We start from the raw sequence: 24,160 nt of genomic DNA, 5'->3' as shown, positions 1-24,160 counted from the left end.
AGAAAAAACGTGGGGGTAGGGCCTGCCTGGTGGCATAGTGGTTAAGTTCGGGTGCTCCCCTTGGGCTGCCCAGGTTCCTGGTAGATCCTAGGGGCAGACCTACACACCACTCATCAAGCTATGCTGTGGCAGTGTCCAATACACAAAAAAATAGATTGGCACAGGTGTTAGCTCAGCGACAGTCTTCCTCAAGCAAACACAGGAGGATTGGCAACAGACAGATGTTAGCTCAGGGCGAATCTTCAAGGGAAAAAAAAAAGGTGCAGGCAGACAGAGGAGACTCCGAGTGCCCCCAGGTGGCCGTAGGTCTCTGGCATCCCGACCATACTGGGCCCTCTGCGCCTCAGGCTTCACCACACCCCCAGGAAGAAACACCCAGCCACAGCCCTGACGCTTCCCAACCCTCAGCCTCCGTAGTTCGGGTCCAGGCTCTGGGCTGGGGGCGGCACTGTGGACTCTTCCAGTGTCCACACTGGTTGGGTGCTCCAACCCAGGGCCGCTGTCTTTTCTGGCTGAGAAGAGCCTACCCAGATGTGGCTTCGTGTGGGGCCAAGCTGCGGCCGGAACAGAGGAATCACGGCGTCGTGGGTCACTCTGGTACTTAGAGTTGGGCAATGGTACAAGAAAATGCCCTAAGGGAATATGGCGGCGACTTGCCTTCGCAACTGTTATTCAGATGCAGTCGGAAGCTTGTCATTTGTTCCCTCCAGTTGCTCTTAACAAAGAAGAGTTAGCTCCGAATACTCAGCTCTAGCTCTTAGAGTTCCTAACCCCTCCTTGGTGCTTGCGGAGATTGTCTTGAGGATGTGGCTTCTGACAGCACCCAGTGATTGGACTGCTCCCATCACTGAAATAACTAGGTCCGCCTTGATTGGCCTCTTGGGCCAGACTCTAAGACGCTGTTGTTGGGTAACGCCTGAAGAAGGCCGGGATCGCGCGCACTCACAGATCGGGCATCCCGAGGAAGTTACAGTGTGGTGACTGGCATTGGTCAGCGACCTCTGCGCGATTCTATCTCGGCGCCTTCTGTTCCCCTGACCCATAAGGCGTCAGAGAGGGCATCCTGGCCACAACATGAACTGGGTTCCTGTCCTGAGAGTAGCCAATTCTAGGGAGCTGAGGACGTTTATGGAATTTCTACATTGCCCCAGGTGCACAACAGCCTTCTCCTGAATCATCTAGCCCTAGATGAACGCTCCATGTGAGGGTAGGAAGTGTAGTCCCTATTTAAGAATAAGAACATTGAGGGACCGGCCCTGTGGCCGAGTGGTTAAGTTCACACACTCTGCTTGTGGTCCAGGGTTTCCCTGGTTCGGATCCTGGGCGTACACAGGGCGCTGCTCATTAGGCCACGTTGAGGCGGTGTCCCACATGCCACAACTAGAAGGACCCACAACTAAAATATACAACTATGTACTTGGGGGATTTGGGGGCAGAAAAAAAGAAAAAGGAAAAAAAAAGAAGATTGGCAAAGTTGTTAGCTCAGGTGTCAATCTTTAAAAAAAAAAAGAATAAGAACATTGATACCAGGTGACTGGTACCCAGGCCTATCTGGCTCCAAGTCCAGTGCTCTTCCATTGACCTAATCACCAGGGCTTTCCCTTCTGAGCCAGCTCAGCCCTTGAACAGTTCACACACACTCCTGGAGCATAAGTCCCTGGCCACAAGCTGGACTTCAGTGACTTACAAAAGTACTCTTTCCTTTTCTCCAGCGTTTGGAAGGCTGAGTGGGCAAAGTCAGAATTTTATTCTTTGTTGCTCCTAAGCATCTAATAACTATAGTGTAATAAAAACAACAACCCACACAATGTGGCAGGAACTGTGCAAAATATTCAAATATATTATCTCATTTAATCTTTGAAACAACCTCATCAGGCTGATCATCTCACTTTCTGAATGGGGGTGCTCAAGCTCAGTCCAGTAAGAAACTCTCCACTGTAACATTGCTAAATGAAGAAGCCAGCAATAGAATCCAATGTAGCCAACTTTGAAGCCCACGTACCCTAACTACCGTGCTACACAGCTACTCCTCAGCACAGCAATCGTTCAAAAATATCAAAGTTATGAAAAAACTGTTTCTTGCTTTTCCCCTTTCCCCTGTGCCCCACCCCCATCCAAGAAAGAGATGGTCTTTCTAATTTCAGAGGTTCGCATTGGACCCTCAGTCTATAATTCGCTTTCCTTACAGATAGGAGACACAGGGCCTGTGAGAGGCCCATAATTCAGATAAAAGAGCTCCAGCCTTGGAGTCAGGGGAACCTCTCTTGAGCCTTGGCTCCACCTCTTGGCAACTGTGTAATGTAAGCAAGTTCACCTTGCCAGTGTAGGTTTCTTCATCTCTAAGGTTGGGGTCATAATGTCTACCTGACAAACATGTCACTGAGGTTTAAATGCATTAACTGTGTATACTGTGGGGCATCTGGTAGGCAGTTAATGTAAGGGAGTTATCTTCTGAGGGAGATGGAATTTGGTCAACAAGAGAGATGTTCATTAGCACCTTCTACTGTTGTGAAGCTGTGAGAAATGCCATAAGTATATAATTTTTATTCTTGAAGAAGCCTTGAAGGTTGGGGTTATGGTCTTTGCCCCTTCTTCTTCAGGGTCCCATTCCTTGGCTATTCAGGTATCTCCCACTCCCATGTCCCTGGTGCCCCGCTCACTCTCCCAGGCTGACTACCCTAGACTTCTGAAAGATTTCTGGGTAATGCTTAACATTCTCAGTGCATCTGGATCTAAGAACTGAGACCCCAAATCTTTTGGCTACTTCTTAAGATGTATCTGGATTTTTTTCTACAACCAGAGCATGGTTCTGCTGATGCTTAATCAAAGCTAGTAGCCAGAAAAATACTTCAGGCCTTTGGGAAAAGTATGAGGCCACTTCTCACTCACTCATTCAGGTGATGTCCTTGTGAAAGCTGAAAAGGGCCCTGCACTTCCTGCACGAGTAGTGAGACATTTCTGGGTACTGCTTCTGTGGCTAATCAGCCCCTAGGCCCTACAGAAGAACAGCCACACTCAGGGAAGAGGCAAGGCCATGCACCTTGGGTGCAAGTCAAGGTAGAGAGTTTGCAGAAGGTCCAGCTACAGTCAAGACAAAATATCTGGGGGCGGGCCCCGTGGCCGAGTAGTTAAGTTCGTGTGCTCCGCTTGGACGGTCCAGGGTTTCGCTGGTTCGGATCCTGGGCGTGGACATGGGATTGCTCATCAGGCCACGCTGATGGAGCATCCCAAATGCCACAACTAGAAGGACTCACAACTAAAATATACAACTATGAACTGGGGGGATTAGGGGAGAAAAAGCAGGCGGCAAAAAAGACAAAATATCTAATTCCAGGGTTTGCAATGGGGGATTAAAACAGACTTGGATGGACATCTCAGGTTCAAAGGCGTCAGGGCATTGTGAGTAGCAGGCCATGGTCCTGAACCTCAGTGTGAGGCACCTGCTCTGGCACTGGTATCTCTATCTCCTGAGGTTTTCCGGCTTTCAGTCCCTTCCTTCTGCATCTCCTTCTTGTATCCTGCTGGAAAAGAGAGAGAATCTCAAAATTTGGCCTGTAACCAGTTTTGGTTCATGAGGCTTTCCACTGTTCTTGGAGGGGTGAGGATGAAGGTAGTGGGAAAATTCAAAGACTTGCGTCCGAGCTCCCCTGCATAGTTGGTTAAGAGAGGTGCCCAAGTCCCCATAACTGGCTCACAGTCCTATAGAATCCTGGGACCATTAACCCCTCACCAAGAGCCCATCTTGTCCATGGGCATTGACAGAATGCCTCAGTCAGGGTATGTTCCTCTCCTGTGAAGGCAGACCTTCCCCCCATACTCCTTTCCAACAACAGGAACCCGCTAGGGACTCCCTAGGACCAGCTCAAGAAAAACCAGGATCCTGAGATCCTCAGCCTGTAGAGAAACGACTTCAACATCCTTTACATTTCAGATTTCTAAAGGCCCAAGGTTAGTAACACATGAGTATTCAGAAAAGTGTAGCTGGAAACCTAAAAAACCCACTAGATTCTAACCCCTTTCTACTAAGTGGCACACTAATCCTGACCTTAACCTTGAACCTCGACTCACCCCGCATAACCTCCCACTCCAACCAAGGGAAACGTACCCTGAGCTCCAACGCTTAAGTCATCTTCGGGCCCTTTTCCAAAGAGTTCATGCTTCCTGTGGATTCCCATTTACAAAGGACTCTGATCCTCTGCCCCTCATTAGTGTGGAACTCACCTTCTCCGCCTTAACTTCCTTCCCTGTTAAGCAGGGGTAATCATTTTTTCCTCTTAGGAAGGTTGTGAAGATTAGATGAGATAATGTAATTACAGGTCTTCTTTAGAAACAATGAGGTTCAAGACCTGGGTTCAGTAGGTGCTGAACAAAATTTATTTCTCTTCCTTACTCCCACATTATGACCCTCTATCTCCATATTATTCACTGGAGAAAGGATATGTGAAGAAGGCATAGTCAAGGGCTGTTATTAGAAACCTATTGTTATATTCCCCAAACCAAGAAGCAGCCTAGTGCCACTTGGAATCTGAGAAAATGGAACTGACCTAAAAAAGGTACTGAAATTGCACCAGATAGTTCTTTAAAGGGAGGTCTTTGTGAGTGATGGGCCCTTGGGCCCTTCCAAGAAGTCTGACTTCAGGCATACACTGGTCCCCTCATCTTGACCTGCCTTCTCTTTGGGATCCCCAGCTTCTGAAGACCACAGACCTCAACTTTTTGTCCCATCCAAGAAACAAAGGTGCTCTCAGATCCTGGGGAAGAAGAAATGAGTGAGAGGTGGTGCAGGAGTTCCAGAGGAAGGAATGGGGTGGGGTGGTACAACTCCTGTGTGTCCTCTATCAGGTGTTAGTAGAATTGTTTAATGTTAAGGAAACTGAGGCTCAGAGAAATTAAGTGATTTGCCCACGTCCACACCACATGTAAGGGATGGAGTCAGGATCAGAATCCAAATCTGACATCAGACCCCAAGCACTTAACCACTGCTGGGTACTGAATATGCTGCCTCTGTGATCCACACACAAGTTTAGGGCCACAGAAGCATGGGGGGGGGGGGGGCGGCGGGGACCGGGGTCTGGTAGAGTGTCTTTGGTCCCATGCCTCACTTTCAAGAAACTCAAATTTAAACTTTTGATTTTATTCTCAAACAAGTAGTCTGGACCCAAAGACCATTACTAGACCTTAACTTACCTTGGCCTTATGTATTATTTTTCTCTTATAATTATTTTGCGAAGAGCACAATTATATTTCAGTGTAGTTTTGTGTTAAAAGCATCAGTTTGCTAAATGCATAGTTCAGTGTTTTGGGGTTTTTTTTCCATTTTAAAAATATGATGGCAGCTTAAAGAAAAAAAAAAAAAGGAATGGCTAGGACCTCTCCCGACTCTGTATTAGACCCACATCCGCCTAGGTCAGCCGTCTGGAACGTCTCCTTCCCGCCCAGATCCTCCTCACTTGGAGCCCCTGGAGCATCTCTCATTTTGGATCCGGATCCTGAGAAAGTTCCTTAAAAAACCTGGCGAGACACCAGCTTCACCTCTTTTTCTCCCAAAGCAGTGTGATAACCTTTCCTCGTTAGGTCAAGTTAGCCATACTAAACAAGGCATGGTGCAGCCTCCACGCTCTTCGCTGCCCCGGGGTACAAGGGTACGCGGCACTGGGACCCCGGGAGCTCGGCCGGTCCCGCCGATCGCGCGGGTTGATAGGGCGTTTCCAGTCCGCGCCTACAGAGGCGCGCGGCGATTGGGCCTCGGAGGGAGGGGAGGTTTGAATGGCGCTCGCGTGGGAGTAACCTGCAGTAGAGCCATTAGGGATCCTCGTGGGGCGTGTGACCTGCGTGCGGAGAGGAAAAGCCGAAGCGGGAAGACGCATTCAGGGACCTGCAGGGCTCCCGAGACTGAGCGTGTGGCTGCGCCGGCTGCAATGCAGCTGCCAGAGTGCGGGGGTAGAACCCGGAGGCTCTCCCTGCGGTACTTGGCGTCCAGGGTTGCCCCTCCAGCCCAGGCTGGACTCCACCCGCGCTAGTGAGGAGGTCGAACTTCCCACCCGAGAGCTCAAGGTCTTGGCCAGACTGTGTAGCGGTGGAGTCCGAAATCCGTGGGCGAGTTTGGCACTTACAAATCGTCGACAACTGTCAGTTTTCTCCTGTAAAATAGGGGTGTTGATCCCCAAAGATCATTGTGAAAAGTTCGTACAATGAAAAGTCCTTGTGGAAGTCAAAAATGTGTGAAGGTTTGTATGAAGTGTCCAGAATAAACAAATCTGTAGAAGAAGGGCCAAGGAGAGCGGGGAATAGGAAGTGCCTGCTAAGGCTATGGAATTTCTTTTGGGGGTGGTGAAAATGTTCTAAAATTAGATTGTAGTGATGTTAATACATATACAAAAAAATCTTTGAATTGTACTCTTCAGATAGGTGGCTTATGACCTCTATCTCAAGAAAGCTGCTTTAAAATGTATGAAAGTTCTTTGTAACTTCACTAAAAATTTGGAGCACTCTACATATTACAAAATTTCCCCATCTGTCGTCTGATTTGTCCTCCATCCAATCCTCTGAGGTGAGTAGCATTTTAGAAAGGAACACAGATAATTGCAGGGCAGAAGGTGATGAGGATTTTTAGGCTGCTTAATTTTAAAATGGCTTATGATGAGCATTTTTAGGCTGGTTAGTTTTAAAACTACAGATGAGATTCAGGCTCCAAGGAGTGGAATTTGTTTGCCCCTTTGTTGGGAAATATTTACATTTCTAAGGGAAACCTCTATCTATGAAGATGCCTCCCTCTCTGTGCCAGGAAGAAGGGGGAATGGTCTTATCTCTAGAAGCTCTTAATGGGGAAGGCAAGAACTTAAGTTGGTTGCTGTCTGGCAATCTCATGTAACTGGTTTAGGGTGGTGGCGTCTAACCTTTCTAACCTTAATCCGATTTGATTCTTGTCTAAAAGTCATGGGATCACTCAATGACCAGACCCCACCTGCACTGATACCATTTTAACTTTTTTTCATGTTCTTTCCTTTGTCTTGTAAAGAGATGAATCATATACCTATGCCTTAAATTTAGCCCTAACCCTCAACTCGGGGCAGCAGCAGAAGCTCTGACTGCCCGTGGGTCCTGTCCCCATGCCAGCGGGGGCAACAGAAGCGGCAGCAGCGGAAGCTCTGCCTGCCCATGGGTCCTGTCCCCATGCCAGCGGGGGCAGCAGCAGCTGCTCTGCCTGCCCATGGGCCCTGTCCCCATGCCAGCAGGGGCAACAGAAGCGGCAGCAGCGGAAGCTCTGACTGCCCATGGCTCCTGTCCCCATGCTACACTATTCTCTAAATAAAAGAGCACTACTGCCAGATCTTAAGAGTCTAAGAAATCTTTCTTTCGACTCCTCGGCTCACCGACCCCGCATCAGAAGGGACAGTGAGAAATGCCCTAGATGATCAGAAGAGACTGAAGAAGGCTTCAAGGAGGAGCCTTGAAGCTGGGCCTTCAACGATGAGAGAATCTGGACAGATGGAGACATCATGATGCCATATGAGAAGACGGAAAAGCATAGGATATATACCACAGTAATAATTAGATCAGTTTGGCGTTAGTGTAGAGCATTTGAGGGACAGTTTTGCAAATGCCTGCTTGGGTAATTTCGTGCTACATAAAACGAACATGATATTTGCAGCTCGATAGACTGGGTAGGGACTTCCCAACTCTGTTATTTATTAGTTTTGTGACATTTAGCCAATCACCTTATAGCTATGAGCCTCAGTTTTTTTGTTTGTTTGTTTGTTGAGGAAGATTAGCCCTGAGCTAACATCTGCTGCTAATCTTCCTCTCCTTGCTGAGGAGGACTGGCCCTGAGCTAACATCGTGCCCATCTTCCTCTACCTTATAAGTGAGACGCCTACCACAGCATGGCTTGCCAAGTGTTGCCATGTCCACACCCGGGATCCGAAGCTGGGAACCCCGGGCCGAGGAAGTGGAACGTGCACACTTAACTGCTGCACTACCGGGCCGGCCCCTCTCTGAGCCTCAGTTTAATCATAGTCTCTACCTTGCAAAATTGTTTGAAACTTAAATACCACTGTTTTGTGTTGAATTGTGTCTCCCAATACCTCGGATTGTGACCTTATTTGGAAACAGGATCTCCGCCGATGTAATGGAGTTAAGATAAGATCACACTGGATTAGGGTGGGACCTAATGTCATACAACTGGTGTCCTTGTAAGAAGAGAGAACACCAGCCACAGATTAGAAACATGCAGATGCAGACCAAGAAATGTCAAGGATTTTTGGCTACCACCAGAAGCTAGGAAAAGGCGAGGAAGGATTTTACTCAGGATCTCAGAGGGAACATGGCCCTGCTGACACCTTGACTTTGGACTTCCAGCTTCCAGAACTATGAGAGGATAAATTTCTATTTTAAGCCACCCAGTTTGTGGTCCTTTGTTATGGCATCCCTGGGAAATTAATACACGTAGCATATGGTAGGCATTGATAAGTGTTAGTTCCCTCTCTTTCCCTGAGAATTAAACAGCATTTTGGTCATTACACTGTAGACAGCTGGGAGGTATTAAATGTTCTTGAGCAAGGAAGTTATTGAACCTGGAGATGAGAAGAGGCTTTTGCTTTAGTTCACCCACATGAGAATAAATGGGGGTATTAACTCAGGTGAGAGTAATAGAAATGCACAGGAGGGTCCTTTCCAGAACCTTCTGTGGTCTAGTGTGTTCTAAAAGAATGGCATGGTCTCCACCTTCTATTCAGAGAAAATTCTTATGGATCCCAACCCAGTAAGCCAGTCTCTTGAAACTAGGCTGGAGAGGCCAAGGGTGGGTCCCAGATCCCATGTCATGGTTTTTTCTAGTTTAATTTGTTAATGCTCTGCTCCCTCCTTCTTCTTTTCTTCAACAAACAACCTCATTCCCTCTTTAGAAGGAGGAAAATTGATACTTTGTCCTTTCCAAGACTCCCCAGGGCTGGAGAATGCAGTGGACTGCCCAAGCACTCCCTCATTTCTCATTTTCCCTACATCCTCTCCCTCTTTTTTGATTATTTCTCTCTACCTTTGATCTTATTGTTCCATGTTTGCTTGATGGCTTTCCTGTTACTGGCTACTAGTCTGCATTTTCATCACCTATCCCACCTAGGACGCATTATGTGTGCACATGCACACACAAGCACACTCCAACCAAGCTTTTGTCCTGCTATTCCACTAAAACAATTCTCTCGAAGTCCTGCCAACCTCCTCATTAAAACACTCTGCCACTTTCTTCCATTGGCTTCTGAATCCCTTTTCGTTTTCTTGGTTTTGTTGTTTGGCTCTTCTGTTTTCTTTGTTACCTTCCTCATTTTTTTTTAACCTCATTTAAGGTATGCTTTTTTTTTTTTTCGGTGAGGAAGATTGGCCCTGGGCTAACATCTGTTGCCAATCTTCCTTTTTTTTTTTTTTTCTTTCTCTCCAAAGCCCCAGCACCTAGCTGTGCATCATAGTTGTAAGTCCTAGTTCCTCTACGTGGGATGCCGCCACAGCATGGCTTGATGAGCAGTGTGCAGGTCTGTGCCCAGGATCTAAACTGCCAAACCCCGAGCCACCAAAGTGGAGTGCGGGAACCCAACCATTGTGCCACCAGCCAGCCCCTACCTCCCTCATTTTTAAGTACATTTCCCCAAGGTTCAGGCATCCAACTTCTTTCCCCTGCTTTCAATTGTCATTGTATCCTCTAGGCCAGTGATTCTCAACTGTGGGTGATTACTCTCCCCCCCGCCCAGGGGACATTTGGCAATATCTAGAGACATTTTTTGGCTATCACAAGGGGGAGAGGCAGGGAGGGGGAGTGGGGACAGAGAAGAGATGGGTGTGTGCTACTGACATCTAGTGGGTAGAGGCTAGGGATTCTTCCACTAAGCAACGTACAGTGCACAGGACAGCTCTTCACAAGAATGATCGAACACAAAATATTAACAGTGCTGAGGCTGAGAAATCCCCCTCCAGGTCTACACATCTAACTGGCTGCTGAATAGTTTCAAATGGTTGTTGAGCCATGAACTTATTTTTTTCTAGACATTTTAATTGACTATTCAACAACACTTCAGTCCTGTTACTGGCATATTAGAGCTAATGTCCTGTTATCTAAGTCCCTTCTTTCATGGCTTTCCCTGCCAGTCCAAAGAGTTTGCCATACACTAGCAGCTTAAGATAAATCACTGGGGAAAACAACAGGCAGAGATCCTCTCCTCAAGGAGCTTACATTCCAAAGGGGGAGAACAGATAATTTCTAATAAGCATAGATAAGTGATTCTCCCAGATAACTCTATAACCGTTCCTTTCTTTTCCATTCCAGTCATTCCACCTGTGGATAATACATTGCCCCAGAATTTAGTGGCCTAAACCACAAACATTTATCATCTCACAGTTTTGTGGGTCAGGAATTTGGGATAGGCTTAGCTGGGTAGTTGTAGCTCAGGGTTTGTCATGAGGTTGCAGTCAAGGTGACGGCCAGGGCTGCAGTCATTTGAAGGCTTGACGGGGCCTGGAGGATCTGTTTCCGAGCTCACTCACACAGCTGTTGGCAGGAGGCCTCAGTTTCTTACCATGTGGTTCTCTCCATAGGGTTCCATACGGCTACATATGACATGTCAGCTGGCTTCCTCCAGAGCAAGTGATCTGAGAGAGAGAAAGAACTAAAGAGAGTTCTTTTGGGGCTGGCCCCGTGGCCGAGTGGTTAAAGTTTGTGTGCTCTGCTTCGGCAGGCCAGGGTTTCACTGGTTCGAATCTTGGGCGCAGACATGGCACCACTCATCAGGCCATGTTGGGGTGGCGTCCCACATGCCACAACTAGAAAGGACCTATGACTAAAAAAAAAGAAAAAAAATTCCACAACTATGTACCGGAGGGCTTTGGGGAGAAAAAGGAAAAATAAAATCTTTAAAAAAAATTAAAGTAAAGAGAGTTCTTTTTATGACCTAGTCCCCAAAATCACACTGCCACTTCTGCTTTCTTCTATTCATTAGATTCGAGGCACTAGGTCCAGCTCATATTTAAGAGGAGGGAATTAGGCTCCAACTCTGAGGGGTGAAGATTCAAAGAATCTATGGACTTATTTGTCAAACCATGACACCTCTCTCCCTGTTATATCTAGCCTAGTTTAATAACTTGCTTCTCATATAAACCCACTCCCAAATCCATCTTGCACAGGAGTTGCTAAAACCTCCTAAAGCATCGTCTTAATTTTGTCTTGTCCTTCCTTAAAAACCTTTACTATAAAACACATGTGCTAGGTGACACGTATGTAATGGTTGTCACTAAAGCATTGTTTATAATACTGAAAGATAGAAAACAATTAAATTCTCATCAATAGGAGAGTGATTAAAGAAACGCTGACATTCACACAATGGAAAACTCAGCAGCTGTTGAAAACAACATGGAAATGCTAAGGAAAGAACTCCTGGATATATTAAGCTAAGAGCAGAACAGTGTGTGTAGTATGCTACCTCCTGAATATAAATAAGGCAGGGGAAAAAAGAATAGAAATGGACATTCGCTTTTATTGGCACAAAGAAACTCTGGAGGATGGATAAAAATCTAATAAGAATGATTTCCTATAGGAGGCCAGGAATGAATAGAAAAGTATTTTTAAAATGAAAACCATGTGAATGAATTATCTATTAAAAAGTAAATGTAAAAAACATCAATAGTTCCTTATTCCATGCAGTATCCATTCACTCAATAAGTTGTTCACTTATTCATTTAACAAATCTTTATGGAGTCAAGCAAACCAATGCCTGGCAGTCCTCGCTTTTTACCCACAACCCTTTTCCTCCAACTAAGCTGACCTTTGCTGAGCCCTAAATAATCCTTGTTTCTTTGAGGATCCCCCCAAGTTTCTGAACTTTGTGCCCTAAATTTGTGGTCTAAACCAGTGCTTCTCAACAGGGGCAGTGCTACCCCATAGGGAGCGTTTTGTGTGTTTGTGGGAGTGTTTTTTTGGTCACAGTGACGGAGGACCTATTGGCATTTAATGTGTGGACCCAGGGACATCAGCTGTCTTACACAGTACTAGGCAGTCCTGATCAATGAAAAACTGTCCCTTGTGCTCCACTGTTTTCAGAATGCCCTGTGGACATTCGTGTAGGTGAAAACAGGTTTGTAATTATCTGGGTACAGAACCTAAATTCATTTTATATGCAAACACAAACTTAAAAGTACAGCTTTAATTCTGACTGTCCCAGAAAGGCACACACCTATATAAATTGAGGGAAGGTTGTATTTTGTTTTGTTTGGAACTTTACCAAGAATTGTTTGCCACTGTGGAAAATCATGATGCAGATGACTACACTTGAATTCGAATCACCAAGACAACCCATCTGTGCCAATCTGAGTTTGTAGCTGCTGTATTCATAGAAACCCTAGGTGTAGGCGCAAGCATATGACCACTTCACTAAATCTTCCCGCAAAGCCCTACCCAAGTATTTACATATTGAGGTATACATTATTTAAAAAAAAATTAGAGAATAACATAATACAGAAAAGTGCACAAATCCTAAGAGTAAGCTCAATGAATTTTCACAAAGTGAACACACTCCATAATCAGTACCCAGCTCAAGGAACCTAAAGTTTCTAGCACCCTAGACTCCCTTCACACACCTTCCAGTCACTGCCTTTCCCAAGGGTACCCACTAGTCTAATCCTGACATTATAGATCAGCTTTGCCTCTTTTTGAACATCATACAAATGGAATCATACGCTATGACATATGTATCTCTCTTTTTTGTCTGACTTCTTTTGCTTCTAAAATTCTTTCATATTGTTGCTTGTATTTGTAATTTTTATTCTAAATTATGTATACTAGTGGATACACATTTTTAAATAAATGACTTTGTCCTTTAAATTATAGTAAGGGTTATGTTGATTTTTTTTTAAAGTAGAAATGTAGATGGGTTATCTCTCTATTCATTTATTTCATCATAGTAAAAGGAGCTTTCAAAATATTTATTCTAAAAGGCATGCATTACTTCTGATAGGCTGACAACCCAATTATTTGCAGCTCCTGAGTGTTGCCCTGCACCTCTGCACAGGTGTGATGACCCATGCACAGTCTCCCTTCCCCACCCCCTTTCCTCGAATTCTCAGATGATTCATCACTTTCTCCGAGAAGTCTTCTGCTCTTCTAGCCCTGCTCATGTGCTCTTTTGGGAACCTGGATATAAGCTGAGTTTAGCATGTATGTCACTATGCCCTGGTCTATTTAGCGGTCTCTCTCCCTGAGGACAAGGATTCTCACTGTCTTCTTCCCCATAGTATCTTTTGTGTGTGGCATATGGCTGGAGTTCAACAAACGTGTTGAACAAATAAATGGACACTTCAGCCCATATTTGGAGCCTTCTTGACCATCCACAGCCCTTGCCGTCCCTCGTCTAGGCCTCTTACGCTGGAGGAAAGGTTATAACGGTGTGACTCAGTTTTGTGTCTGTATGTCATGGACCTCCCTGCCCCAGAATTGCCACTCTAGTCCTGAGTACCACTGTCCCTCCACCTTCCCGGCCTGTAACATCAGGCACACTCATTTCCAGAAACCTCTACCTGAACTTGTTTTCTGAGTGTTGTCTAGAGCTGGCCTCCACCTGAAACCATAGGATGCCAGGAATTGCCTTTAGACAACACGCAGCTGTCCAGCTCAACTTCCTCCACTTCAGTTGAGCCAGATGTCCTCACAGGTACCATCTGTGCTCATTTTCTATTTTTTCTCAGGAGTGATAAGAGCATTCAAAATGCCTTTAAGGAATATGTCTGCGGTGTAGACTTCAGCTTCTCTCGAAAACAGCTTACTTTCTGAAATATCTGCATAGTAACTGCGGCAAGGACATTCAAAATTCAGATATTCCATTTTATTTAATGCTAAACACTAGTATTTTTGTTGGTGATGGTATAAGTCCGGGTCCAGTCAGGAGAGAAAAACCACATAGTAATTTTAACAAGGAAAAGATTAGGGGGCTGGCCCCATGGCCGAGTGGTTAAGTTTGTGAGCTCCGCTGCAGGCGGCCCAGTGTTTCGTTGGTTCGAATCCTGGGCGTGGACATGGCACTGCTCATCAAGCCACACTGAGGCAGCGTCCCACATGCCACAACTAGAAGAACCCACAACGAAGAATATACAACTATGTACCGGGGGCGGGGGGGGGTTGGGGAGAAAAAGGAAAAAATAAAATCTTTAAAAAAAAAAAAGGAAAAGATTATTATAAAAAATCATCAACTGTTACAGGGAATTAGGGAAATGAGAGATTGGATTGTGTATAGTCTCCTAGGGCTGCCATAACAAATTGCCACAAACTGGGGGCTTACGACACCACAAATCTATTCTCTCATGGTTCTGGAGACCAGAAATCAGAGATCAAGGCATCAGCAGGACTATGTTCCCTCTGAGACCATGGGGAGAGTCCTCCCTTGCCTCTTCCTAGATTCTGGTGGTTGATGGCAGTCTCTGGCATTCTTGGTTTGCAGATGCACCCTCCAATCTCTGCCTCTGTTGCCACGCAGCATTCTTCCTGTGTGTCCTCACATAGCATTCCTCTGTCCCTGTGTTTGTGTCCAAATTTCCTTCTTCTTACAAGGACATCAATCACTGGATTAGGGCCCACCCTAATCCAGAATGACCTCACTGATTATATCTGCAAAGACTGTATTTCCAAATAAGGTCACAGTCACAGGAACGGGGTGTTAGGACTTAAACATATCTTTTTGGGGGACATGATTCTGCCCACCACAGATAGTAAGAAGTAAAGAGAATTCTAAAGAATGCAGGAATAACAGATATAAGGAGCAGCCACTACCCTTCAGCTGGAGATATAGCACCCAAGAAAGATCCTTTATTTGGGCCTCCCTGGGGATGAGATCCAGAACCTTTTTTTTTTTTTTTTGGAAGATTAGCCCTGAGCTAACTACTGCCAATTCTCCTCTTTTTGCTGAGGAAGACTGGCTCTGAGCTAACATCCATGCCCATCTTCCTCCACTTTATACATGGGACGCCTACCACAGCATGGCTTTTGCCAAGCGGTGCCATGTCTGCACTCGGGATCTGAACTGGCAAACCGTGGGCCGCCGAGAAGAAGAACGTGCGAACTTAACCGCTGCACAACCGGGCCAGCCCGAGATCCAGAACTTTTTGAGAGAGAACAGAAGTTGCTGGGTGCCGCTCTGGTGGAACTTGCTGGAAATCTTCCCTCTAGGGTGCCAGGGAAAACTGTTCATGGGAAGGTGTCTCACCAGAGGCACTCCACTACAAAACTTTCCAAGGGGTGTACCAGGGGAAGCTGCTGGCCATTGGGTGCCGCTGCCCACTCACTATGCACTGCAAGAGCCGGGCACTGGAGAAGCTGCCTGCACTGCAGAAGCTGGGAGCTGGGGAATCCACTTGCACTGCAGGAGCCTGCCAAGAGGGCTCCGTGGAACCAGGAAGCAAAACCCTTTCTTCCTGCAATGTCTCACCAGCTGTCTACTGACAAAACTTAATATAATGCCAGCCAGCAAAGAAAAAATACTTAAAGGGTCCAGATTCATTTTTGCAGAGCAGGTAAAAAGAATGAATTTGGAGCTCACTGGTAATAAATTGGTAACTGGCACAGTGACATACCATTGTTTAAGGTATTAATAGGCAGCTCCCTTCACCATTCTTGACTCTCTCTCTCCAATCCTCCCAACCTTCTCCTCTCTCCTGACATCCTCACCATAAGCCCTGTCACTTTACTATTCAGTTCCTCCAAACTTGGGCACCCGCCTATCATCACCTGCTACTCAAAAAAACAAAAAACAGGAGACAAGGTAGAACTGATGGCAGATGCCTCTCTAGACTGGGGAAGAGGAGTGAGACCATGGGCAGGACCAGCTTTCTCAGATAAGTAAAAATTCTAGTAACTTGAAGTAGCTGACCAGAGTCGAAGAGCCCCCAGAGGTGGGTCTTGAAAGCTCCTCACCGAGGGAATTCAATTGAGCAGGAATGTGCTGACACTTGGCTGGACCAAGTACTTCAGAGTGGAGAGGACTGAAGCTGAGGAAAGCAGCAGAGCCAATGGCAATCATGTATACAGGGATATAAACTCCAAACTCTCAGGGACAGGCACCTGTCTATCCCCAGGGCGCAGCATATAGGAGGTGTGGAAATTCTGCTGAATGGTTGATGTGAATCAGAGTAGCAACACAAACCCAAGGCTTCCTGTCATTTCTCAGGGGTGGTTCTCAGCAAAGGGCTATAACTGACCACGCCACCCATCTCAACACCCTGCAGCCACAATCCAACCCAACCCACCCTGGCTGATCTGAAGCTCAGGCTAGAGGCTTTTGCTGAGAAAGTTACTGAGCAGAGCAGCCGGCTTGAGGACTAGAAGGGGCAGAGCACTCTGAGAGAAAAAGGTAGTTTTTTTTACCTGCAGCCTGAGACTTGACTTATTTATCAGGCACATTTAGATGTGTCTTCTCGCTTGATTTTTTTTTTTTCTTTTTTCAGGAAGATTAGCCCTGAGCTAACATCTGCTGCCAATCCTCTTTTTGCTGAGGAAGACTGGCCCTGAGCTAACATCTGTGCCCATCTTCCTCCACTTTATATGTGGGACACCTACCACAGCATGGCTTGCCAAGCGGTGCCATGTCCGAACCTGGGATCTGAACTGGTGAACCACGGGCCACTGAAGCAGAGTGTGCAAACTTAACCACTGCGCCAGCACGCCGGCCCCTTCTCACTTGATCTTGATCTTCCAAGTCTATTGTGAGATAGGCATGACTGGGTTTATTTTTCCCATTTTACAAATGAGACCACTGAGGCCAGGAATAGTTAAGCAGAGGGGACACCCAGAGTCCAAAGGCGCCCAGAGTTTCTGAAGAATGATACACTGATATGCCACAGATGTGCCAATCTCCAGCCACATCGCCTGCACCACTGGAGGCTTCATGGGGCCTCTTTCCAATGGCTCAGCACACACTGGCCACACCCCAGAGTATAAGAGTTATTGAAATGGTAGTTACAAAGAGGGCAGAGGTGAGCCCATGAGGCCATAAGGTCTTGCCATTGCTGGCCTGGGCTGAGAGCCAAGACACCACAGTCTACTTTAGACTTCAATCTGATGAACTCCAGTGGCCCAAGATAGCATCATGGGGCTGGGCCCTCCCTGCCAGATTCTCAGGCCCAGGTCCTTTCTTTTTTTTTTTTTTTCCTTCCTTCTTCTTCTCCCCAAAGCTTGTATATTCCAGTTGTGAGTTGTATATTCTAGTTGTGAGTGCCTCTGGTTGTGCTATGTGGGATGCTGCCTCAGCACGGCCTGATGAGTGGAGCCACACTGGCGCCCAGGATCCAAACCGACAAAACCCCGGGCCGCCGAAGTGAGCGCGTGAACTTAACCACTCGGCCACAGGGCCAGGCCCCAGGTCCTTTCTTTAGGCTACTTCCTTTGCCCTTGGTGTTGACTTCTTCAGGAGACATAGAGAATCAAAACTCAGATCAGGCATGCTCTGCCATTGCAGGCTTTTCTTACCTGGGGGCCTGGGAAGCACCTGTGTGTTTAAGCAGGAAAGTGAGAGGCTATAGAGGGCCTCTCAGCTCATCAAGGTTGAGAAGGATCTCCCAGCACTCATAGTTGGAAACATTACCATGCGACTCCCCGCTCCAAGGAAAATCCTCAGGCACCATACAGCGAACCCTGATCCAGGGTGAGAGAGAACACCGCTGGCTGGAAGAGCTGCTGTCTACTCCCACCAGAAGTCTCACGGATTTCCAGAGGACCCAGGAGGCCTCGCGTTAGAGAGAATCTCTGTAGTCCTGGGAGAGCTATCTGGATGAGTCCTTGGTTACAGAGCTGGGAGTCTTCGGTTCCCACACCAGCTCCTACCCATTCTGCTCTTTCCATGTCATCCTTCTGTGTCATTACTTTTATCATTCAATCCAATAGGAGAGAATTATGCTGATTTGGGTAGGTCACTCTGCACCTTCATCTCATAGCCAGGATCTTAGGCTTCAGGCTCTCCTGTTCTGTCAAGAAAATAAGTACTGGTTTGGACCAGGGACTCCTGGGGGAAGGAGAACTAGCGGAGGCACGGGCTTTGGTTAAGCGGTGTGCGTGCCTTCACAGTGCAAGAAGCCGATACATGCCCGCTTCCTCCCCACCAAGAGCCAGCCTCCTTGTAAAGGTTCCATGATGCAGCCTCTCCAAACAGCGGAATTCCATCTCTGTTCCCTTACTACTAAGGACTATTTACACGCCACATCAGCCAGGCCTCTCTTGAAAGAGGGCTCGTGGGAGCCTGGAACAGAGAGGAAAGCGGCCGGACCCTACCAAGTACGCCAAGGTGGTTACTGGTCTCCTGCAATGATGTCCCTATACTGAGCCCTCTGCGCGGGCCGCAGAAACCCCCACTCCTTCAGGAAGAGGTACATAACACTCTGGTGAAGAGAAGCTCAACGCCGACTCCCCCCCCCCCCGCCCCGCCTCCTTGCCACATTGGCTCAGTCCATTCTCTCCAGGACACCGCACGAGCAACGGAGCCAGAGGCGGCACCAACCCTAGACTCTGGCCCCCCCGCCCTCTTTCCCAAACTCTTCCCTGCGTTGTGGGAACCGGGTTGAGGAACCCAGGATGGTACCGGAACCGGCCTCATTGCGGCCTCTCTAGGAAATTGGAAACTTCACATATCGTTAGCACTCAGTTGACGTTTATTGGCCTAAGAACGAAGAACCGGAAGATGCCCTTAAAAAACGTGGCGGCACTCTAACTTCCCCACAGTTGCCTTAATCTCAAGAAACTTAGTATAGTCTTTGGCCACTAACAGGCCTTCAGAAGATGACGCCATCCGGTCCACTTCAGTCCATCGAAGACAACATGACGCGCCCTCAACTATAATGGCGGCGCTCTTCAATTTGGCTTCTTGCCCCTAGGGATGATGGCTGCCAGGCGGCTTCACTTAGTTTCTCACCACCCCGGAAGACGGGGACCGGCGATTGGGCGGTGCCCGAAGGCTCGGAGAAGAAGGCCCTCAGCAGTTGGGCAGTGCTGGGTAAGGCTGGTTTTAAAGGAACTGGAGGTGGGAGCCGCCGAAGACCCGGGATCCGCGGGAGGCGGCGGTGAGCGGCGCGCGGGGGAGGGCACCGAGCGGCTGGAGAGAGGGCGGGAGGAGGGAGGGAAGGAAACATTTGAACCATCTGGTCCCGGGCTGGGGAGAGCGCTGGGCGGGGATCCGGGGGGGAGGGCAGTGGGAGGGGGTCTGTGGGCGGGACCTCCCGGGATTGGAGTGAAGGGGGTATCTGCTTGACACTGGGTCCCCGGGGATCCGGACTGAGTTTGCGATCCTCACGCTCGGGCCGCCCCTGTCTGAGTGGAGCTTTGCGGAGCTAAAACTCAAAGGGAGATGTGTATCCTCGCACGGCGTCTGATTGGAGGAACCGCGCTGTAGGATTCTTTCCGCAGGGATCCAGTCTAGGGGATCTGAGCGGCGGGGGGGCGGGGGAGGCGGGGGGGGCGGGGGACGGGAACAGTCGGTGTGTGGGAGTATTGTTTCGGAGTTCTCCGCCACTAGCTGGGAGTGGATGAGGATCGCAGAGGAATCCAACGGAAACTGAGCCTTCCAGGACCGGGATCCCAGCTGATCCCGGGAAATCTCAGGGCAGAATCTGCAGGGACAAAGGCCCCAGAAGACTCGGGCCGTGAGAGAACTGGGGTCGCTGCAATCCAGGTTCTCGCGGCAAGTGTCAGGCAGGGCGCGAGTGATCCGCTGATCGCAGCCGCGGCAGCGGGAAGACACCTGCTCCAGGCGGCCAGCCGAGGGCGCCCTTCCGCGCCCCATGGCTCCGGCCCGTGGGCTACCGGGAGCCGCGGGTGGACCATGAAGGGCGGAGCCCCAGGGGAGGGGCTGGCCCTCACTCCCCGCTCCCCCGCTCCCCCCCTACCCCAGGCTGCAGCCTGGGATCCCCCAGGGACTCCCCGGAGCCGCCGCTTCCCCCATGGACTTGCCCGGGGACTCCAGGTGAGAGCGCACCCCGCCCGCCTGTTTTGAGCCGGGGAAACGGGGAGCCTGGCGGCTGCACCGGGGAAACCACAAAACCAACGACAGACTCAGGCGACCGTCCTCTGCTTCTCTCATCCTCCAGCCCGCCTGGCCGGCCGCGTCTATGCCGCCAACCCCTGACTCGAGCATTATGGGGAGCCAGGAGCTCGAAACGGCCGAGGCTGCAGCCCTTGGGGGCCCCTTCGCCCTTGGAAAAGGCCTCTCGGCGAGTCCTGGCTGTGGTGCTAGAAGATGTCATGACTGCCCGCATGGTGAGCCCCCTGAACTGAGAAGCCCCTTTCTCCCCCAGGTCTCCTCCTCACCAAAGTCATACCAGATCATTAATGAGGATGACTGAGGTCCAGGCGCCTCATTCTCACATCCATTGCTCAGACAGTCTCCTGAATGCTGCAGTTCTGCTTGGCTTTTTCTTACTTCAACCTAGAACTGAGCAGGGTCTCCAGTGCCTATTCCCCACTGCCAATCCTGTTGGGCTGGAATCACATCCCTACAACTCTTTAAATATGAGAAACCTTTCTGTTTTCTTTCCAGCCCAACTTCTAGGCAATCCTTGGGAAGCAGGTTGAGGTCTTTGGCTCCTTTGCACAGATGAGAAAAACTGAGACCTCACATAGGGCAGTGACTCACCCAAGATCACCCCTCTCCTTTTCATTGCACCAAACAGCCTGGGTGAGATTACTCAGGTCCCATACCTGCAGCTCAGGACACTGTACTATCTGGCTCCTAATCCAGTTCAACTCACCTCTTCTTTGAGGATCTGGGGTGAATTCTAGCCACAATCTTTGTGGCATAGGGCACTGTTAGGCACAGGGAGCCCTGGTCCAGTCCAACCTCATTCCATCACCTTGCTGTTGATATCTTCTCCTCTCCTAGGTACCCCTGGCTCCCCAAGAGGAGCCCTCCACCCCACAGCACCACAGCAACCATCAGGATTCTGTCCGCACCCAGCCGCCTGCCTCTCCACCCCAACAGGCCGTGTGGTCCTCACAGGCCAGGTGAGCATGGCAGGATTGGAGGTAAGCTGGGGTCACAGCTGAGCTGCTCTGATCTTCCTATTCCCTCTCTAGGCCTCCCGAGCCACTGCACTTATGCAGAGAACCCTTAAGCCACATCTGCCAGTCCCCTTCCACCATGAGGTGGCGATCAAGGACAACCCCTGGCCCAGAGGAGGGCCCTTCACGAAAGGTGGACCGGGCCCCCCAGCCTACTCTGGTGGTGGTGCTAGAAGACATTGCCAACCCCAAACCCCCAGCTGAGGTATGGGAACTTTGGGTAAGGATCAGGGTTCAGCTAGAGACAGGCACTCCAGTAGGGATAGAAAACAGGGGTAGGAGGGCTGAGCCTGAGGGTGGATTTTTCTCAGAGCAAGGAGGACAGCATTTTAGGTGGAGGACACTGCCTGAGCAAAGAGCTATATGAAAGTCTTTGGTGTGAACCCAGGCCAACATCTGGAGACTGAGAGAGTTGCCATGTGGGGAGCTAAGGAGGCCAAAAGGGGCTTCCCTGCCTCCCCACAAACATCCTCTTTTATATCCAGGGCTTCACCGATGAGACTCCCAACTTTATCATCCCAGTGAGAAGGTGAGAGGGCTAGGGAAGGGATTGTCAAGATGTCCAGGCAACAACTATTATCTAGGCAACCAGAGCTAGGGGTATCAGAATTTACTTGTCTAATCCTTTCTTGTAACAGCTTCAGAAGCCTTAAGGGACAGGGGAGTTGCTGGTTCAGGTGGCACCTTGACCTGGAAGCTCCCCTAGCCTTTACTTTGCCCCTTTACCCCAGAGCTGAGCCCATGATGATGGTTCACCAGCCAGTGCCTCTGCCCAGGGACCTGGAACCCCCATTCCGGCCATCTTCTCTGCCTGCAGACCCTGCGGAGAACCCACCACCAGGTAAGTGCTCAGATAGAGGGATGAGACTTGGGGCTCTGGAAAATCTTAGCTGAGCTTAGAAGTGTCAGGTGCAGAGGTGGGGATAGGGATTAATCAACTTCCAGGGCAGAAGATGGGGTTTAGACTTTGGAGGCCTAAAGTTCGACTTTTAAATTTAGGGCTTAATTTTTAGGGGTGGGCTTATTTCTCTGTGGGCAAAGCTTAGTGTCTGGGGGAGGAGCTGAGGCTACTGAAGTGGGGCTTAGACACCTGCAGCTAAGCAATGCCCACCTGACCCTCTCATTTCCTCAGCCCCAGATCCTGTTCTGGAGCCCCCATCGACCCCACCGCCGTCCAGCCTTTTACGCCCCCGCCTCAGTCCCTGGGGCTTGGCTCCCCTCTTCCATTCCGTCCGCTCCAAGCTGGAGAGCTTTGCTGACATCTTCCTCACACCCAACAAAGCCCCACAGCCCCCACCCCCATCATCCCCCATGAAGTTGGAGCTGAAGATTGCCATCTCAGAGGCGGAGCAGTCCAGGGCTTCTGAGTGCACTACGTCTGTCAGTCCCCGGCCCCCTATCCGCCAATGGCGGGCCCAAGACCACAATCCCTCAGCACCTCTCCCTAAGCCCTCTCTGGGCCGAAGCCACTCCTGCCCTGATCTTGGGCCCCGTAGCCCAGATACCTGCAGCTGGCCCCCTGCTCCACCCCACCCAAGCCGGCCACGGCCCCGGCGGCACACTGTGGGTGGCGGAGAGATGGCCCAAGCCCCGCCACCCCCTCGGCCTTGTCTCCGGAAAGAGGTCTTCCCTCTTGGAGGAGTGGGAGGCTCTCCTCCCCTCGTCACATCTTGCTCATCCACCACATCCACTTCCTCCTTCTCTGAACCTGCAGAACCCAGGTAGTTCTCTTGATAAACCCTCCATAAAGCCCTGGCCATAGTGTGGGCCTAGCCTCCTTCCCTAGTGTCCAGTGGGCAAGAGATGGGGATTTTGCTGTGAATGTTGTTTGTCCCTGAGCCTTGGCCTTCTCTGCAGGTTGGGCTCAACCAAAGGGAAGGAGCAAAGGGCCTCAGAGGACCAGGTGCTTTCAGACCCTGAGACCAAGGTAGGAGTACAGATGGCAGGGAGGAGCAAAGTGGGAGTCGGAGCCCATGCTGCACTCTTACTCTGTGGCCCACTTTTGCAGACCATGGGAAAAGTTTCTCGATTCAGAATACGCAGGACACCAGCCCGTTCTCAACTAAACCTTACCCCAATGGGGCTGCCTCGACCAATCAGGTGAGAGGCTCATTGTGCACGGAGCTGCCCTGGCCAAACAGGTATAGGCTCAGATCCCTGAAGTGTGGCTTTGTCTCATCTTAGGGACTAAAATCCAGCTTGGAGGAGTCAATTTAGACTGGACATGGTTTGCGCTTAGAACTATCTGTCTGCCTCAGGCAGCACTCCTGGCTCCTGGCATGTCTCAGAAACTGAAATAAAGATGAGGCCTTGCTTATCTCTTCTCCAGGCCCCACTGGCCCCAGGTTTCTCAGTGGGTTCTGCTCTTTGCCTGCAGGTTGAACAAGAAGGAGTTCAGCTTGGAAGAAATTTACACCAACAAGAATTACCAGTCACCTACAACCAGGAGGTGAGAAACTTTGAAGGCTTGGGGGTGCTAGAGGGACGGCTGGAACCAGGGGGCATGCTGGTAACCAGCACCCCTCCCTGCCTGGTCCAGGACCTTTGAGACCATCTTCGAGGAACCCCGGGAGCGCAACGGGACTCTGATTTTCACCAGCTCAAGGAAGCTCCGGCGGGCTGTAGAATTTCGGGACAGCAGCCTTCCTCGATCCCGGCGGCCATCTCGCGGGGTCCGGGCTGCAGCTGGCAGGACCCTTACTCCCAATCTGGTCCCCAGCCCAGATGTAGGACCCCTGCTACAGCAGCGGCTGGAGGAGCTGGATGCCTTGCTCCTGGAGGAGGAGGAAGTGGATAGAGAGCAGCCCCATTGGACCTAGGAGCTCCATCTGTTTGTCTGTTCATCCATCCTGGAGGCGGGGGAGGCTCTGAGGCAGTTATATTTTTCTTTATATTTCTAGTAAAGTTTTCGATATGTTTCTGATTCTTTTGTATGTCTCTAGTTGAGTTTGAGATTGATTGGCAGTACTGGCTGATGTTTCTACTTTGGCCCCTAAAGACTGGGAAATAGAAGTGCCAGGGAAGGCGATGAGGATTGGATACAGGGAATGGGTGGGGGAATGGTCACTGGAAATACTCTCTTGATTTGAGAATTTT

The 24,160-nt window shown here is 49.4% G+C and overlaps 1 protein-coding gene and 1 long non-coding RNA gene across 4 annotated transcripts; one reads left to right on the top strand and one right to left on the bottom strand.

Moving 5' to 3' along the window:
* Window positions 1-1,831: 1,831 nt before the first annotated feature.
* On the bottom strand, window positions 1,832-18,429 carry LOC106831911 (uncharacterized). Its single transcript, XR_006513174.2, has 2 exons — window positions 17,489-18,429; window positions 1,832-3,521 (listed from the first exon to the last, which is right to left on the bottom strand). It is a non-coding gene; the product is annotated as an uncharacterized lncRNA (long non-coding RNA).
* A 53-nt stretch (window positions 18,430-18,482) lies between these two features.
* Window positions 18,483-23,987, top strand: PRR14 (proline rich 14). 3 transcript variants are annotated; one of them, XM_070484587.1, is made up of 12 exons: window positions 18,483-19,004; window positions 19,899-19,970; window positions 20,095-20,263; window positions 20,886-21,007; window positions 21,080-21,269; window positions 21,550-21,593; window positions 21,796-21,905; window positions 22,197-22,785; window positions 22,922-22,991; window positions 23,073-23,164; window positions 23,442-23,513; window positions 23,604-23,987. In XM_070484587.1, the coding sequence occupies exons 2-12, from the start codon at window positions 19,948-19,950 to the stop codon at window positions 23,881-23,883; spliced, it is 1,761 nt and encodes a 586-aa protein (XP_070340688.1). In that variant the 5' UTR covers window positions 18,483-19,004; window positions 19,899-19,947; the 3' UTR covers window positions 23,884-23,987. The 3 variants fall into 3 exon arrangements, with proteins under 3 accessions (XP_070340688.1, XP_070340687.1, XP_044602292.2); XM_070484586.1 differs by having other exon boundaries at window positions 18,821-19,071; XM_044746357.2 differs by lacking the exon at window positions 18,483-19,004 and adding an exon at window positions 19,228-19,396.
* The last annotated feature ends 173 nt before the right edge of the window (window positions 23,988-24,160 follow it).

Source organism: Equus asinus, chromosome 14 (genome assembly GCF_041296235.1).
Source record: "Equus asinus isolate D_3611 breed Donkey chromosome 14, EquAss-T2T_v2, whole genome shotgun sequence".
NCBI classification, from domain to species: Eukaryota; Metazoa; Chordata; class Mammalia; order Perissodactyla; family Equidae; genus Equus; species Equus asinus.
The sequence above is the reverse complement of the archived record's forward strand: the minus strand, read 5'-3'. Positions and strand labels throughout refer to the sequence as shown.

Coding starts and splice junctions, on each gene's coding strand:
- PRR14 (XM_044746357.2), top strand. CDS start 19,356: ATGTGTATCCTCGCACGGCGTCTGATTGGAGGAACCGCGCT. Junction 21,270..21,549: donor ACCCCAAACCCCCAGCTGAG/GTATGGGAACTT, acceptor TTTTATATCCAG/GGCTTCACCGATGAGACTCC. Junction 21,594..21,795: donor TTTATCATCCCAGTGAGAAG/GTGAGAGGGCTA, acceptor CCTTTACCCCAG/AGCTGAGCCCATGATGATGG.